This window comes from Numenius arquata, chromosome 18, assembly GCF_964106895.1.
Source record: "Numenius arquata chromosome 18, bNumArq3.hap1.1, whole genome shotgun sequence".
Taxonomy (NCBI): Eukaryota; Metazoa; Chordata; class Aves; order Charadriiformes; family Scolopacidae; genus Numenius; species Numenius arquata.
In genome coordinates this window covers 7,795,807-7,813,626 of record NC_133593.1, presented here as the reverse complement: position 1 = coordinate 7,813,626, position 17,820 = coordinate 7,795,807, and the positions used below count along the sequence as shown (strand labels likewise).

The 17,820-nt window shown below is 41.5% G+C and overlaps 1 protein-coding gene across 5 annotated transcripts in view; it reads right to left on the bottom strand.

Moving 5' to 3' along the window:
- Positions 1-17,820, bottom strand: part of TAOK1 (TAO kinase 1) — a 43,092-nt gene that overhangs the window by 16,018 nt on the left and 9,254 nt on the right. The window contains exons 5-18 of one of the 5 annotated variants that reach the window (XM_074160769.1): positions 17,184-17,280; positions 16,313-16,426; positions 15,454-15,545; positions 12,796-12,889; positions 11,315-11,396; positions 9,252-9,419; positions 8,145-8,382; positions 7,853-7,878; positions 7,477-7,479; positions 6,820-6,933; positions 6,002-6,238; positions 5,107-5,235; positions 3,279-3,482; positions 2,525-2,764 (exon numbers count right to left, since the gene is read on the bottom strand). In XM_074160769.1, coding sequence (XP_074016870.1) covers positions 2,525-2,764; positions 3,279-3,482; positions 5,107-5,235; positions 6,002-6,238; positions 6,820-6,933; positions 7,477-7,479; positions 7,853-7,878; positions 8,145-8,382; positions 9,252-9,419; positions 11,315-11,396; positions 12,796-12,889; positions 15,454-15,545; positions 16,313-16,426; positions 17,184-17,280 — 1,838 coding nt within the window. Of the gene's footprint in view, positions 1-2,524; positions 2,765-3,278; positions 3,483-5,106; positions 5,236-6,001; positions 6,239-6,819; positions 7,021-7,476; positions 7,480-7,852; positions 7,879-8,144; positions 8,383-9,251; positions 9,420-11,314; positions 11,397-12,795; positions 12,890-15,453; positions 15,546-16,312; positions 16,427-17,183; positions 17,281-17,820 lie in introns of all 5 variants that reach the window. The other 4 variants (XM_074160770.1, XM_074160768.1, XM_074160771.1 and 1 more) reach the window with 4 other exon arrangements.

Below are 17,820 nucleotides of genomic sequence, written 5' to 3'. Positions count from 1 at the left end.
GAAAGATGCAGGGGGACCAGACAATATATCCAGCCCAATCTGGGCACCAGCACGCTCTGCTGCATAAACCAACAATTCCACTTTGCTAATCTGATGCAAAAAGCAGGACAAAGATGGGTTTTCATTCAAACCAAAACACATAGCATGGAAAGGAATACATCGCTTTTACCCTTTCTAAATTCATAGGAAGCTATTTCCCTCCAGGAAACCGTTAAGGTTGTTTCTCTCTGCCCTTCAGGGAAGTGTCAGCAGGTTACACATTCCCATCAGGGACCTGGCCACAGCAAAACACTAGCAATCTATTTTGTCCTCCCTTTCTGTGAAGTTTCGCTTGGACACCAGACTCTGTTTACAGGCTTCCAATCCAAAGGCTTGAACAACAGGAAACAGAAGGGAGGGGTAAGATTTCCAGTCAGACTTCTGACAAGATCATTTTGACCTACTATTGTGAAATACCAGCAAGAGGGTATTTGCATCACAATTAACACACTGGAAATAATAATGGCGCAGTTTTCACTGAAGGGTGAATTCTAGTTATGGGTCCTTCTGGTGCTGTAATAGCAGCAACAGACACTGACCGTTAAAAGTCTGCTTTCGGGACAAAGGGCCTCACTAAATAACAAAGGGAAAGCCTGAAACATGTGCCCTCGAGGGAAATCGTTGCTGGAGAGAGAAACTGAACAAATAGTCAAATTATCTATTCAATTAAGAATCCTTGCCTGCATTACTCAGGAACAAGAGAAGGAGTTAATGCTAGGGAACAGCCTCGATAAATAGGGGATTGTACTGCAAGCGGAAGGGTTGTCCAGCAGGCTGCTTTATTAGCACTGTGCGTACGTAAAGGTGCTGGATTGACAGCTCAAGCCTGAAATCCTTCACTAATCGCAGAACAGCCACGCAAAGCAAAGCGTAAGCTTTCTGTGCTCCCGCAAAATGCTCCAGCCCCCTCCTCACTGGGAAAGGGAAGGGGGGTTGAAGAGCCTGCAAAGGTGCAAGGGCAGCCAAGCCCCTGCAGCCCAGAGAGTGCCGGTCCTGCTGTCCCGACTGCCGGCCGGGGAAGGAGAATGGACACGCTGCCCACTCGCGTTTGCACCGCGTCACCTTGGGGAGGCAGAACTCATTCATGCTAATCTCAGAAGGATCAACCTAATACAGCTGCTTCAGTTTTATTCAGCTCAGAGTGCAACGCAGCTTCCCTGTGAAGTCATCAGCTATTTATACACTATATCCTTGGAGATTCTCAACAGCCATCAGATGGTCCCTTGTTCTCACAAACCAGGTTTTCACTATTTAATATTATTCTAATATTGACAAATCAGGTATTTCTTTTTTTTCTTGCTGAAGTTCTATTTTCAAGTTGGTTATTTTCTCTGTAAGAAGATAACTTGCAGGTGGCAAAAACTAAGTCAGATGGGAAATATCACGAAGAGGAAAGACCTAGAACAACAAAGAAACCCCATGCTCAGTATGCCATACACTCATTCTGTTACTGGCACAGCTGAACACTGGGTGGAAAGAAGAAGTCTGGCCCCTCAAAGGAAATGTACCAGGCAGCTTTGTGAAAGGCCTTATACTCCCTTCTCAGACACTTCAGAATAAACCACTGGACTTCTTTGGATGAAGCGAAGGCTTACAATGAAAACACTAAGAGCCTCAATTACAGAGGCCCCATAGTTCTGGTCAGCCACCGCAGCTACAAGGGCAGCGCGAGAAACCCATGAGAGCACAACACAGCAAAGGTCAGCGCTAGGAGCTTCCTGAGGACTCTGCAGTTGGCTGGTACCTCTCTCTCTTCCCCCCACGCTTGCTAGCATACTAGCCTTAATATAAAAACAACAACAAGGTGAGCTAGCCAAGAGCAATGGTGCAGTTCATTTTGATGCACACAGCAACACAAAGGTCTTTTTTTTTTTTTTCAAACGATACTGCTTCATTACAGAAAAATAGATTTTATTCTTGTATATGGACGGATAAGAGGATCAGAAAACGGTGTAGGAGGAAGGGGCGGGGGGAAAGGGCACTGCCAAGATTAAATGCATTTTAAACTACCACAAAAAAGGAGGTACATTGCTGAGAACAATAGCTTTTCAAATGAAATGAGGGAGCAGTGCTGCTATGGCCTGCCTACAACATACTGTCAACCCTGGTCACCACTGCTGTGGTTCAGGTGTATCATAGAATCATAGAATGGTTAGAGTTGGAAGGGACCTTAAAGATCATCTAGTTCCAGCCCCCCTGCCATGGGCAGGGACACCTCCTACTAGAGCAGGTTGCTTAAAGCCCCATCCAGCCTGGTCTGGTATGGTGCTTGTAGAGCTGTGGTTGCACCCTGGCAGTTACACAACTTGACAAATACGACACTTTTTTAAAAAGGTACTCATTACAGAATGAGACATGTCTTCAAATCAACGAGTTTCAAAATACCTTGGACCCACATACACTGAAAACAAGAACTGAGCTGTAATGCACCACTTTTCCACCACCACCACCAGCTTGCCCCCAGTGCCACTACATCACTTTGTACCTTCAGGCTCTTGGGCTGCTGCCGGACCTCCATGACGTGCTTACGCCTCAGCTCCCGCTCCCGGCGCTTGTTGTATTCCAGCTGGTTGGTGAGCTCGGTCTGGTGCTGGAGTCGGATCAGCTCACAGCGCATCTTCTGGATGGTACTGAGATGGCGGAACTCCAGCTCCTGCATGGACTCGTGCTGACGCAGCAGCATGGCGTGCTCCAGGTCCTTCTGTGTCTGCCTTTTGTTTAATTCCTAACAGGAGGACAGAGGGAATTATTAGATTCTTTGTGCTTACTTGGATTTCCGTTCACAAGGTGACATTTCACTTTGTTCACAAGGGCACTTCTGCCTTTCCAAGGCATTTGAGGACAGAGCACCATTTCTACATCTTATCAAAAGCAGACAGCACTGCCACCAGTAATTTTTCCTTCCTCATTTCACTTTTCTTCTTCCTGTTCTAGATGCTCAACAGGATTCTCAGTAAGCATTTTCTGGAAAGGACTGTAATGGTTGTGTCTGTTGACTTTTTGTATCTAACAATTCTCCCACAATAGGACACTAATCTGAACATTTGATCCCGTGAGATCCCCTCAATGACACAGGGATTACCGGACAGTGTTGCAAAACATATCGAACCATTATTTTACCAAAAGACTTCAGATGTGGCAATTAACACTTCAGTGAGATTGGAGTTGGATGCCAGGTACTCCTGTGAGATACACCTCACACGGGAGGTTCCAGGTCTCACCTCTGCCTGTTCTCTTACCTCCCGAACCAGGTCCTGCTCCAGATTGTGACGGCCAAGGAGCATCCGTCTCTTGAAGCGGCGACACTCCAGCTCCAAGTACTGTCTCTGACGCCTCAGTAAGTTGGCTTCTTCCTCTGCCTGGAAATGCTGGATGTTCTCCTTCTGCTTGGAGAGCCACTCTTGCTTCTCCTTCTTTGGAGTGCTCTGGTTTTCATTCAGCTCCTGTTAACAGCAAGGCAGTTAATTGTGGAATAGTTACACTAAGCTCCTTGGCCCTGAACAACTGGACAGACCTGCCTAATAAACTACGTTTCAAAGCTCTTCCACCTTGTCTTCTCATGGCCAGTACCATCCCAGCCTCTGCAAAATCCATCATATCACATATCTAAGGGAACACCAGGAGACAATTGACAGTGGAGCAAATTTAACTACAACTGGTTTTTTTTGCACTGGCCATTTTAGCTAGCAAAAATACTGGTTCATGTCCACAGTTTCCAGACATATAGATTAGCTCAAAACGTAAAAATGATGGTTTGCCACTGAAAACAAAGACACTTGGAAGTCCTGCCATACTGCCTGACAAATGTTTTTCCAGGCTCCCAAAGGACAGAGAGAAGGAAAGCATTGTCATCCTGTTGTTCAAATAAAACTCCAGCCACATGAAGCACATTAGAAATATTTTTGTCTTGCCTGATCAGAACACACACACATTTTGTAAGTCACTCATCAAGGCAGAGCCACTCACTGAGATGCCGTAACTTAGAAAAACAATATAAAGAAGTTCACAGGTGAAACTTAAGGCCACAATTTCTGCATTTGTACTAAATTCAATATACAGCTTAAAGTATTTTTGGCAAAAGACTCTGCTTGCCTGAACTGCGTACTAGAGATGCCCATACAGTAACTGGATTTGTTGTGATACATCTCAACTTAAGTATAAGATAGAACTCCTCTATTTCATCAGAGTTCTTTGGTGCTCTGTGATCTACTGCCCATTTTGAAATAGATTCTATGTTATTATAAAGAGCCCACGCTACTATAGCTTTTGTTAGATCTTTCTTGGCTCTGCAGCTCTTTAGCCTTTTTTTTCTCCTGGGAAATGTCTATGTTTGGGAATATTCCCCTTTGGAGCAAGTTCCAAAGTTGCGTCACACAAGTTGATGGTTGAGAACTAAATGGTTCTTTCAAAAAAATTATTTATAGTTCTTACGGTTTCAGCCACTCCACCAAAAAAAAAAAATAAAAAAAAATCAGGAAGTTTGATTCTACAGTTTCTCTGCATTTCACAGAGGTCATGATTTTCACTACAATACAGTGATTATTGAACTATTACACAGCTTTCTCCATTAAAACTGAATAGTGTTTTATACAGGTGTTTTCCTTTAAAAAAAGGTCATCCCTACTGATCTCTTTTCTTGCTGCTGCTTCTACAGAAATACCATTTAAATGGTAAGAAACTTCATTAACTGCTGCAGTGCAGCGTCAATACCTGCAGCAACAAGGTATGAGAAAAATGCTCATGACCTTTCTTAACTACTTTTTTTTCATTCCTTAGGATTGCCAAATTTGCATTTTTCTGGCTAAGTAGTATTAAACAAGGGAGAAGTTTGTACTTTCACAAGGTAAACATATAGGTGCCAATATATCTAAATAAAACCTTTTACTTTAAGGTCAAAAATACGAAAGAAATACAGTGTGTACAGGACTGCTCATGAAATGCAGAACTGACTGCAATCCAGGGAAAGTTCTCTTGTGCACAGTGGCACTTTTATTTCTGAACCTTCACGGCTCTCGCACTGTATCGTACACTGTACAATATTCACATTTCCCATTACAGGTGAGTTACCTCTTTCAGCTGCTCTTTACGGAGTTTATATTCTCTCTTCTGGGACTCCAGGAAACTGTTCAATTCTTTTTTCTGTTGGGCCTGAATATGCTGTTGAAACTTCTTTTCTTCGTTGGCCATCACTTTAGCCTACAGCAAATCCAGCAGCAAATCAGTTTGAGTCCCGATGGATTACAGCTCGTGTTCCATTTCAGCCTCATGACCCAGAACTCATGGTACCAACGATACTCACCATGACTCTGGACAAGCACGAGTCTCGGGAGCTTGCCCTCACCCTCTTCCCATTCCACCCCATCCCATTCCATCAACGCACCCAGCAGGAGTCCTTTATCAGCGCCTCACTTCCTCAGCCCTATTGTTAAGTCTTTCCTAAACAAAGTCAACACTTTATGATAAACTATATCCTTAGTCCTCCACCGAGAGATCCAAGATGAACAAAGAATCAATAATAATCACTGTAGGCGGCACCATTTCATTATCAATTATTTAAAAGCATAAAAACACCCATATCCATAAGGAACTAGATGGTGAACATCTAAGTGTAGCTGGCTGTTTCTCTGCAAGCTCATCTGCCTCCATAACACTCGATGGCAGTCGGTTATTGACAGCATATACACGGCACGAGAGAGGAAAACCCTTACAGTATTTTTTCTGGGGTCAGAATACTAACATTTAGTATAACGCACTGTGATGAAGGACATACCTTTCCTCTAGTTACATAAACCCCTTAGTGTAAGGAGGTGATGTATTAGCCTTTTTCTAATTAGCAATTTGCTTGGCTCCTGAAAACAGACATGTAAGAGACTACAATGTCATCTCTTCATCAGTGAGGGGAAGTGGACAATTCAACGTAATTAAGAGATAGAGAGTGGTCTGCTAAATCGTAATCTCCTACCTCTTTTTCCATGGCTGCTTGGTGCTTTTTAATTAGCTTTTCCATTTCTGCAGCAAAATTGTTACGCTGTGTTTCGAGATCTTTGTCCAACCTGAGGCGATGCTCATCCATCTCTGCCTTCAGTTTATTCTCCAACGCCATCAGTTGCTTCTGGTGTTGCCGTCTCATACGCTTATAGCCAGACATCTGCTCTCGGAGTTCAGAGTCTTGTTCATGTTCCTGCATTTGCCTTGTCACCTAGGAAGGTAACCACATCGGGCCAAAGTAAGTTAATGCTTCTTAATCTGCTTCTTGGCAGTCTTCACAAAAGAAAACTATTCAGTAAAGAAATATGATTTTGTTGTAAAGAAAAGCACACATCCTAATGGCAGCAGAGCAGATTAAAAACTGAATTCTGCTGTAGAAGATAAGCTTACACGCGCTCCAGCAGAAAAATTGTACAATTGTTATAAAGCTGGTACTAAATTATGTCTTTTTAGCCCACTGCAATGAGCATGCATATATACACACATAACACACAGAAATATACATAATATGCATATGAAAATAAAAGTCAGCTTATTATTATAAACAGTTTCCTGCATTCTGCTAGGCATATTGGTTTCGAAAATATCTAATATACACAAATTACATTTGCCCAGGTGCCACATTTAAGCTTTTATTAACTCACATTACACATTACTTCAGTGATAGTATCTCAGCCAACGAGGATAGCTTGCGTTCCGATGAAATCCTAACAGCTCTAAGCAGTTTCATAGCTCTGTTCAAAGGCATCCCCGCCCTATACAACTTCATCAAAATAAAAACCTTTAACGTACCAGCGATGCTGTGCGTATAGTAGCGAAGTGCTCTCGGTTGCGATAATGAGACTTGTGGCGAGATACTTGGGGAGGAGACTGGGGTTCTGATGCCCTCGTTCGAGGATCTGATTCCTCTCTGTAGTTTTCTTCCTCCTTATCAGCAAACATTAACAGGAGAGAATAAAGAGAAACTGTGTTACTAAAGGGTTTTATTTTGGTCTGGTTCAAAAGTTATTTAAAAGGAAGAAAACCCATTTTACATTCAGCAGCCCTGAAAGATCCTCCCGCCAGTAAGCTGGATGTAGGAATATACTGCAACAAGAGCTCTGATCTAGGATCCTTGCTTTTGGAAATTTCATTGCGCATTTTTATTACTAGGAGGAAAATTACTAATTAAAGCTGAAAATGAGAAAAATAAATGGAAAACTGAAAACTGAGTTAAACAGTTCACTTCAACAAAACATAAAAGCTATAAAGTAGATTATATCAAGTAAAAAAGAAAAAAAACACAACATCTTTGTAACCCTGAAAGACAGAGGAAGATTTTCATTACACCCACTACAGAAACACCTCAAAGCAAATTTTAAAATTTGTCATGGTGTATTCCACATTCTTATTTTGAGTTTGTCATTCATCACAGAGCGATTAGTAGTTAGATATGATATACTAATTAACTCCCTGAGGAAATACCTGTGTCTTTGTTGCCTATCTGGGCAAAGAACAAAACATTCTAACCACATCTATCATTAGCTCGGGAAATGCTACTGGTTTGAGACAAGGTGCGACAACCCCTCCATAGCAGGAGCAGCGCGGGTCAGAGGGACGCTCCCGCTTTACGCTTCCTCTTGCAGAGGTAAAGCTGGGGAAGTGGATTCACAGCCCGCCACGGCCAGAGCACTGCGTTTCTTTTTCTGTGCATCTTTTGTTCATTAACCAAATATTTGAATCAAGTGCTGGGACACTGGGTGCTTCAGGAACAGATTTCCATCACTACTGAGGGTCTCATATTTAAGAACTCACTAACTAGGAGGTAAATAAGGGGAACTCTCACATCCTTTTGTCTCATGAAGCAGTGCTCTGCAACGTAAGGACATGTGCTAAACAAACCTATTCACAAACTGCCATTCCAGCTCCTCACAGTAAACTGGGTTTGAAACAATGCAATCGGTAAAATAATTTTTAGTGAATCACCAGAAATAAATGATCCTTACAGTAACCTTCCAAAGTTTCCAGAATACATTAATATACTGAGACACAATATTAGAACTTGGAGATAATGATTTAGGATAGGAAGCACTCGACTTTTTATCATTGTACCAACCAAATCCACTCCCATTTTACACCTTCAAAGTTACCCAGTGCAAATGCAATGCTTACCGGCTTTAAATGAATGACAGAGCTATTTGACATCACGGTGTGGTCCCCCTCCATCATATCCAGCTCGCTCTTATCATCCGAGGCATCTGGAAGACTGTTAACACTACTGCTTTGGCTACTGGCACTGATAGACATACTAGGAATGGACTGATTACTTCCGACACTATTCACGGTTCCTGTCCTGCCGACACCATGATCTTGCTCCTAGGAGAAAGGAATTATTAAGAAAATGCAAATCCATCACAGTTGTATCTGTGGACATTACCAAATGAAACGTTCATTCCATTCCTTTCTAAAGGCATCTACCTGCCACATCATGGCAGTTTCCACCCTCCAGGCATTGCCATGAAACATTTCTCTTGTGGGATGCTGGGGAGAGAAAGAATCAACCTTGTCAAGATTAACTGGCTGATGTCAGATTCTTTTCAACAGCAAGCCTGTTAACAAGCTGAACTCTATCATGTATCAGCAACAGCATGTCACCAGAAACTGTTCTGACACCAGCATCATCTAAGCGCTCAGCTGGGACCTTGCACCTCACACGGGTCCTTTCTGTACATGAGAGAACTGTAATTCAGAATCTCAATTTCTGCATGGTGATTGCAGCATGCAACCTAAAAGAGACAAATTAATTTCCCTGATGATACCTTTTTAAAAAAAAAAAATAATCAAGTACAAATTTCAGTATCTTAGACTCAGCACAACATTCTCCAGACAAAACTAGAAGACTGTCAAGTGCCTTGTACGTATGGTCAGAATAGAGGTTAACTGCAGTTGCTGAAAGAGTCCTCATGAAGCCTTATAAACAGGCAAAGAAAGGTAGGATTTACAGAACTGGAAGGTTAACTGTTCAAGCATGAACACACGGCACAGCTTCTTGCCTGCGCTAGGCATCTACCCTGCCCGTCCTTGTCTGTGCCTTGAGGTAGCGTTATTAAAGCACAGAGAGGAAGACTGAGTTTACGACCAGGTGTGTAAGCAGCCTCCATTCGTTTTAGCAATATCTGAGCTGTGGTTATTTAAATGACAGCATCATCCTCTGGCTCAGTGATGAAATCCAAAGTTTCTCTCACCTCCTCCTCCTCCTGTGTTTCGACTGCAGGGCCATTGTGCGCCTCCTGGAAGAGGAGCTTCTTCATTTTACGATACTGCAGGTTGTCCAGTTCTCTCACTGCATCCTTTGTTCTCTGAATCAAGTCTATTAACACTGTTTCGGGCCGCTCCCGAAGAACAAACATGTGCTGTAGAACACACAAATAGGTGAGTGATGTCTTATGCCTCCAGCGCACACGCTCTGAGCGTAAAATTATGCGCCCTAGTTGGGTTTATCAGCCCTCTTCCCTGCACAGGAGGAGAATACCTTCCCAGCTTACATTGGCACTATTTTTAGACTTCACGATCCAGATAGATTTCAGAATGATTGCTTTCTGATGGGAGACATCCACCAAAAAGTAAAGATGTAAAAAGAATCCCAGAAATGGAATTTCACGTACCTTGAAAATGGGCTCAGTTTAAACCTAGACTTTGGATGTTGGGGTATGTAGAGACGTTATCTACTTGTGGTTTAGAGGGGGAAGAGCAACAAATAGCATATAAATGCTAAAGGTGTTAGACTGGTTAAGTACCTCTAACCAAATGTTAATTAACTCATGAGCTAACTCTCACTATAAAACCCTTTTCCTTGTTTAGAAAAGCTTGAGAATCAAATATTCAGCATAAGCTCTGAGTCATAAAACAGGCTGTGAGCCTTCTAGCCCAGCCCTAGAACAGTTAGCCATGTTATGCTCTTTTTTTGGAGACATTCACTGCATTTCACTGCAAAAGTGAAATCTTGCCTATGGATGTCAGAAGCAGCTTTTGCAGTCTCCAGATGCAATGTGCTGTGCAAGCGTGAGTCATTATTAACACCACCGCGAGTTTCATTTTGTTCCTTAGGAGAACTGCATTGCCGTTTCCAACATGTCACATTCTCTACCTGTCCCTGTAAAGTGGCATGCAGCTGTTTCAGGCTATAGATATAGAAGGAATACATTCACAAACGTTTAATTTCCATCAATGTTCTCTTTAATTGCAGCGCATTGCTCAAAATAAAGCCAATCTGCAGAATTCTGAAATGGCAGGACTACACACCCACAACAAAACCTTTACTGGATAATTGCATTTACTTTCTGAATACACAGTTTTAGAAGAGGCAAAAGACCTCAGAACCATTTAAGTAAAAACGTGCAAAAAGGTAATGATAAAATCTTCATAAATAGCATTCATTTCCCAGTAATGCAAAAATTTGGAAAAATCGCTGTTTAGCACAAACATGGCCGGGATAAAAATCCCCCAAAATAAGGTCACGAGAGAATGACAAGTTAGCAAAATTCTGAATGCCACCTGATGCCACAAAGGAAATCCATCACAGTCACACTTAAAATAAAGCAGCTCTAATACCTAACTTATAGGCGGGTTGGGTTCACTTAGGAATGTCAGATTTTTGCAACAATCTACCACATTGGCGTTATTTCCACACTAGAGCAAGGAAAATCAAGTATTTGAGACATACGGGAGCGCAAATGAAGAAAAAAAAAATGGCTAAGAAATAAGGGAGGAGAAAACCCGCAGGCGGCTGAGGCTTATTCATGTCAAGGAAAAGCATGGGGAAGAAAAACTGTTTTCCTCTGCCCCCTTTTCCCCAGGGATACTATTAGAACAGCGATTTTCAGTTCTACGTGTAAAGCACATAGGTGATGGGAGAGGATAAAATGCCTTTAGGGGTATATATAGCACAGAATAAAAAGGGAAGTAACGAAAGGTATTTGTTAACTAATGCACGGCAGTTCTGTCAGGATTAATTATAATCATTGGAAGGATAGACTGAGCTTAAGAAACTGAAACTCTCAACAAGTTGATAGTCATTCAGTGTCACTTGCAGAGGTGTCCTTTTATGATAAGAACACGGAGAGACACCTGGGGAGCTGCCAGTGAAGACAGGACCACCAGCACTCCACAGCACCCTCAGCTCAAAGGTTAGGGATAATGGGCAAAGAACATCGTTAACTGTAACCTAGTACAGTAGGTGAGACAGAGGAACATCACAGAGCACGGCCCCTTGTTAATACCATGTGGAAAACAAAAAGGACAAGCCAACCTTCAGAAGCTCCTCTGATGTAGGCCTGTCTTGAGGAATTTTCTGGAGGCAAGAATCTACGAAGTTTCGAAAATAATCAGACCTGCAGCAAGGAAAGTGAGAAAAACCCCAAACGTCTGAGTTAACTACCCAGTTTTATTTTCAAAGTTCAATAAAGAATTACGACATTCACATTTGGGCACTGCTAGTAGAGCGGGGAGGAACCACGCAGACCCAGGACTTCATATTACACCCCTAGTAAAGCCCAAGCCCACTGCTACTAGTAGGTAGATCCCTTTAACCTCAGCTTCCAGACAAAATGTTTCATCTTAAGAATGCAAAAATATGAGCCAATTCAAGAGAAACAAAAGTTTGATATCAAGGCAGACACGTATCTCAGTGTGAGCATCAACCCTGTCAAACTCTATATTGCACAAACTCTCCAAGGTGTAACCAGAGCCCCTGCCCCGTTCCACATCTGTGCGCAGATGTTTCATCCGCAAATGCATGATTCCTGAAATGCCTTTGGCCCCTCAGACACAACTTCCACTCTGTTGTGCAATTTGTCACAAGGAAGACTTAAGGTCATGTTTTGTTCAGTAACTTCTCTCCTTCTGTAAGCTAAAATTCTCTATTTTGCCCATTCTTTCTCTGAACACAATTTTCAGAAGGGCAGAATTATACCCTGAAAACAGCAGCACATCAGTTGTACAGGTTTTATTTCTTCCCCCCTCCCCCCCCCCGCTTTCCCCTCCCCATCATATAATGGGGGGATTGCTACAGCAAATTTTCAGTAAATTAAATTATTGCATTCTTTTTGTGAGAAAAAAAGCATAAAATGAGTTGAATGTGTTGTCAAGCACCAGTGTATTGAAATAGCCTAACCAGAAAATCTCAGAAGTAGAAAAAAATGTCTAAAAAGAAGGTGCAATGTACTATGTTAGAGGCCTAGGACTATGGCTCAGAAAAACATAATTAGGAAGTTTTCAACTTTTGAAATTAGTTTACTGTGTTTGGCTTCAAAAGCCAGTTGTTGGGCTGGGAGGCACAAAGTGTTACTGCTGTGCTTTATTCTTCTGAAGTTCATGCCACCAAACACTTGCCACACACAAGTGGTGTCTTCATCTTGCAAAGCAATACTTCAACATAACAAGATTTCGGAATTGGTTTGTGATTAAAAAACACTAAACCCTACATTTTTGGCTAGCCTGGGAGCTTCAGAAGTTTACTGACCCATGAACTCAATTTTTTACAGGATCTTACATTCTTCCAGCAGCATGTCCTGTTTCTACTACATTCTAGAGTCTAAAATGCATATTTAGTAATCGGTCAATTTTGTATATGTCCGGGTTTGACAGTATATAAAATATATAGTGAACCTAATAAGAACCTTCCAAGCTGACATCCTCCCGACAGGAATCCAGCCATTTCAAGAGCTCAGCATGACAAAGCACTCCATTTACAGCAATTCCCTGCAACATTCCTCCCTCCGTAATACTCACCATTCATTAGACTGTAGTGTAGGGGATTCATTCTGCGCTATGTGATATAAGGCACTCATTGCGTTCATATTAAACAAAGGAGGCTTCCTTTCCGCTGCACACAAAAGAAAATGATTTTAATATAGGGAGATAGTCTCATGTTTTTGCTCTTTTTTAGTTTACATCCCTTTAAAAAGAAAACCACATCAGCAGAATCACTGTTGCCCGAACACGGAACCCCAAACCAGCCCTACCCTGCAATCAGACAGATATGTTGGCATGTGTCCTGTACCATTGCAGAAGATGAAAGCACTTTGAAGATCAAATGTCTTGTCCTCTCCAGCTTTTAAATTACGTGGTTTATTATAGTTGAGTTCTCTGACTCACTTTAATGTACTAAAATAGGAGTAAGTTAACAATAAGCTCTATACTCCGTGTTTAGCCACTAAGCATTCCTGGTTTCATAGACCACCACACCCCCCCTGGTTTTTTTTTAAATGACACTTGCTAAAAAGCTAACAAATATTTAATTCTAACGGGACGGCAGTGAAGAAGAAAAAGCTGGTTACAAGAACCATCAAATCACACTTAACTGACTAAGCACATGGGCAGGAAGTCAGTAACAGGCCAAGTCTTTATACTATTTTAAGAGTTGCATTCTCTTTGGCTCTTCTCTCTCTTTCAAGCTTGTGTTACTCTTATGGACTGACACAGCATGAAAGCTTAATGAGGAAGGAGATGATCTCACTGTAACAACAAAATCGAAGCTTCATCAGAATGTTTATGGGGTAAACCTATAAAGCTCAGCCTCGCCATAGACATTCCAGAGAAGCTGGTCAGGCCACAAGGACGTTCCTACACTGGTGAAAATGCAACGGAAAACTTTCCTTCCGGAAAAAAAACAAACAAGGAAAAAATAACGCTAGCTGTCTTACTCTGCTTTTCAATTTTGAGTTGAATAGTAGCAGTAAGCGATGGATCAGAGATTACGGTTCACTCATCGCTATCACAGGATGGACTGAGCCCTACAAATTCCTCAGAACGGGTAAATTGCGGAGTTAAGCCTTTCCTCAGAAGTAACACTTTACCTTCTCTGGTCTGTCAGATAACCAGGTGCTGCTATCGAGGACCACACTGATTATCCATTAAACTATTTTAACTGACCCCTTAAACTATTTTAACTGACAGTTCTCCCTAGCTTTTTTCCTTGTAACTCACCTGAATAAAACAGAAATCTTCAGGAAGGAACTGAAACTTCAGGAAGAAACACTGAAACTGAGCCCTCAATGAGGCCATTTCTAAGACTAAGTGACAATTTGAGGAGAACGACTAGACATCTCATTTTTCTGCTTTCTTCCCAGGTTTATTCAAACCAAGGCAAATGAGATAACCACACCGACCCAGCCTACCAACGCTCTACTGTCCTGACCTAGTCTCACCTCCCACCACGCCAGAAGCCGTAGACGAAGCCTAACACTTTGTATTGCAAAAAACGCAGCGTGCGGGAAGGCAGCGGGGGGTGTGGTGGCCATGAGCTCACTGCATTCCTGCAGCGCTGCAGCCGGCCAAGTCTCCCTACTCCACTCGGAGCAGGATTCTGTCATGACAGTCACACCCCTTCAACTTGCTTTATACTGGCAACCAAAAAAAAAAAAAAAAAAAAAATCTCTGCTCTGAAGAAAGAATCTATTTCGCATCCTGGAAGAAAATGAATTTGACAGTTTGGAATGCCAGACAGCATTTTTTAGTTAAAGTGTGCAGTTCACATGGATTAGCGTGTTCCTGAGAGTTCTCGCTGCCCAGCTGGGCTGCTCCTCCACCGAGGCCGGTTTGGAATAGGAGTGATGACATGTGACAAGGATGGCAGGACAGCCTCAGGTGCAGCGAGCAGCGCTGAACCTCTCCATCCTGAGAAAAACTTACAGCTAAGTGCTTCCAGGGAGCTGGATCCTGACTAAAATCTGAGTAGTGCTGTGCGTGCTGTTGTGCTTCAGCAAGTGTATTTTTGTTCCAAGAAAATACTACACGTTAAATTTAAATAGAATGCCATACAAACACAGTCCTTTTAAACTGACGTTCTGCTTGTAGTCTGTTGTAAAGGCAGTGCTTTCATTTCTTTTGGGTTTGATTTATAGGTTACCACTTCAAAACTGGATTATTCCCTATCTTATTTTATTTTACTTTAAAGAGACTTTCTAGCCAAGTCTATTCACAAGTAACAACATATGCTGAATATAACTTCGAAGCTCTCTACCTATCCCATACATCATTACTGTAGGACTCACTGATACACCTTAAGTTTTCATGCAAGCAATATGAACTTATACCACTAAATGTATTTTCACACTGGCACTTTTAGTGGTTCATTTCTGAAGTTGTTCAGCAAATAGACTGTTTTTCAGTTTAAAAGTTAACTGCCTCTCCCACAGAACGCGAACACCTTTAGCGACACAGCTTGGCTATTTTCTTTGGGTAATGGAAACACCAGTTCAATAAACATCAAATGGGAAACTTGGTCTTGAATTCTAGACAGCACATTTAGCTCTTTTCTCTAAAATTCAAGTCCCAGAGAAACCAGGACAAGGAAGGAAGCCTAGATCTTCCACACTGTAATTCAGCTGACTAAGTTCTACATATTAAGTAACTCCATTTTATATTTTTTCAAAGAAAATAACTTACCTAACTCAATACAGGTAATTCCAAGAGACCAAACATCTACTTTGCCATCATACTGCCCTTCATCCATGGCTAAAATCACTTCTGGGGCCATCCTAAAATAGGAAATCAGTGCTCAAAATTGTGGGCAATGGAACACATCGTCGCCGTCGTCATCATCATCAGTATTTCAATGAAATGGGCTGTTTCACTGATTTCAGCTACTGTAAATTAATCATGCCCCAAGGTATCAGGCATGAACACGGGATACTAGGAACAAAGACCAGGCACCGACACTAGTACGAGCCCATAGAGAGGCTGTGCCACATTCTCCTGTGCTTTGTCCAGCTCTCCCTTTCTGGGTATCACCACCTTCTCGCCCTCCCACATTTCCAATAGTTTGGCCAACTCTGGTGAATTAATTATAGCATGCAGTCGTGTAAACACCACAGATTAGGTGTAAGAGATCAAAAGCATACAAGGGATCTGCAAAGGGTTTTGTTCAATGTACCTGGCTTTTCCTATGAAAGAAAAAACACTTCAGTTATTTCAACAACCAGATGCGGTGAGAACATACGAATTGTTAAAACCACTGGGGGGAGTGATTAAAATATATTACAGATGATTCAATCCCACCTCTACCACTTACAAGTCAGGGTAAGTAGAACAACAAAATATTTTTTACTTTGTGTAAACTACAAATTCAAGGATTCACAGTTTCTTGAAGTTAGAGCCTAATTACTATTTAATCTTTTTTTTTCCAAAGTACATTTTATCACTACCACAACCGGAAGATCACACAATAAAGCCCAAGTATATTAAATATCCAATAAATGATCCTTTTACTTCACAAAGCCAGAAATACGTAAAACTCTTGGCTTACCAATATGGCGTCCCCACAAATGAGTTGGCAGGAGATGCTATGGAAGCAGACCCAAAGTCAGCAAGTTTCACCTGTCCTGGCTCTGTCAGCAGGATGTTTCCTGCCTTGATATCTCTGGTTATAGAACACAAATGTCAGTATTATTCCTCTCCAAAAAAGAAAACCTTCTATAGGACTGACTACAAAACACGCCAGTATTCACATGTTCAAGCTGCAGAATACCCTAATTTCCTCCAAATACAAAATCTTTAAATTTTAGGTTAAGTAATTAACATGGTCTTGATCTTAGAATCTAGTTTGTCGTAAAAAATCAATTTTAAACGACACACCTGGATAAGCTTCACATTCAGTTCAGCAAAATCTTCTGAACCAACTACGTCCTTTATAAATGTTTTTCAGAAAGTCCTAATCATGTAACTATTGAAATCCTTTATTCTACTAAAATGCAGCAGGTACTTCAAACACACATTCGCATCCCATACTTACCGTGTGCTTCTCAACATGTGTGCTCGTGTAAAACTAATTTTTCAACTATTAGTGCTTCCCCCCACCCCAGCAATCTCTGCCTTCCTACAAGCTATTGAGGTGAACTCAGACTGCCTTGCTAGTCACTATCAGCATCGTATCAATACTGAAAAGCTTAGCAAATTTAAAGCAATTCTGCAGAAATGAACACCAGCTGTAGGAGACAGTGCACAAGGAGATACGTCGCTTGCTAGTATCTGTCTGCTATAAATCACTACTTTGAGAGCATATGGACACTGCAAAAAAACCCTCTCTGCTTACAAATATTAAATTTGGGCTGAAGGGATACAATCAACAAAGTGAATTACCTGTAAGCGTGTGAGACAGCAAAAGCATAACCACTTACCTATGGATCATATTGTGAGAATGCAAGTATGCTAATCCCTGGAGAGCACCATGGGTAATTGCTGCTATTTCCACTTCTTGCAATGGCTTTTTATGAACTTAAGGAAAGAATTTATTTGAAATTCAATATTAAAAAAAACAACGCGGTTTGCAGCATGCAAGTGAGTACTGTAAACAATCTAAACAGAGAGAAAAATACCAAAACTTCCATTTTACTAGGTTCAGTACGAGAAGCACATGTAAAAATAGTTCACAGCGCAGAGCACATTCTATAATCAGATGTAATCTTCTAACAGTAAAACGGCAGCTATTTACTATCAAAAAGAGACTACTTTGCAACCATAAGCTACATTTCTCTCAGTTCTGTGACCATTCTCCCAAACACCTATTTAAGACTCAATATTCAATTTTCCATTAATGATGCTGAATCCCAAACCCTATAACTTTATGACAATTCACACATGGATAAATAAACTGCAGCAATACAGGTGACTCTCCAGCAGCTCAGCCTTTTGTCCTGCTTATGGCAAGGAAAGGAGATGAACAACTTACTGGCCACACATAGAAAAGTTCACACATAGAAAGTTCACTTCAAGAAGCCTGATAGAAAAACGACCATTTAAAAAAAAACATTTCTA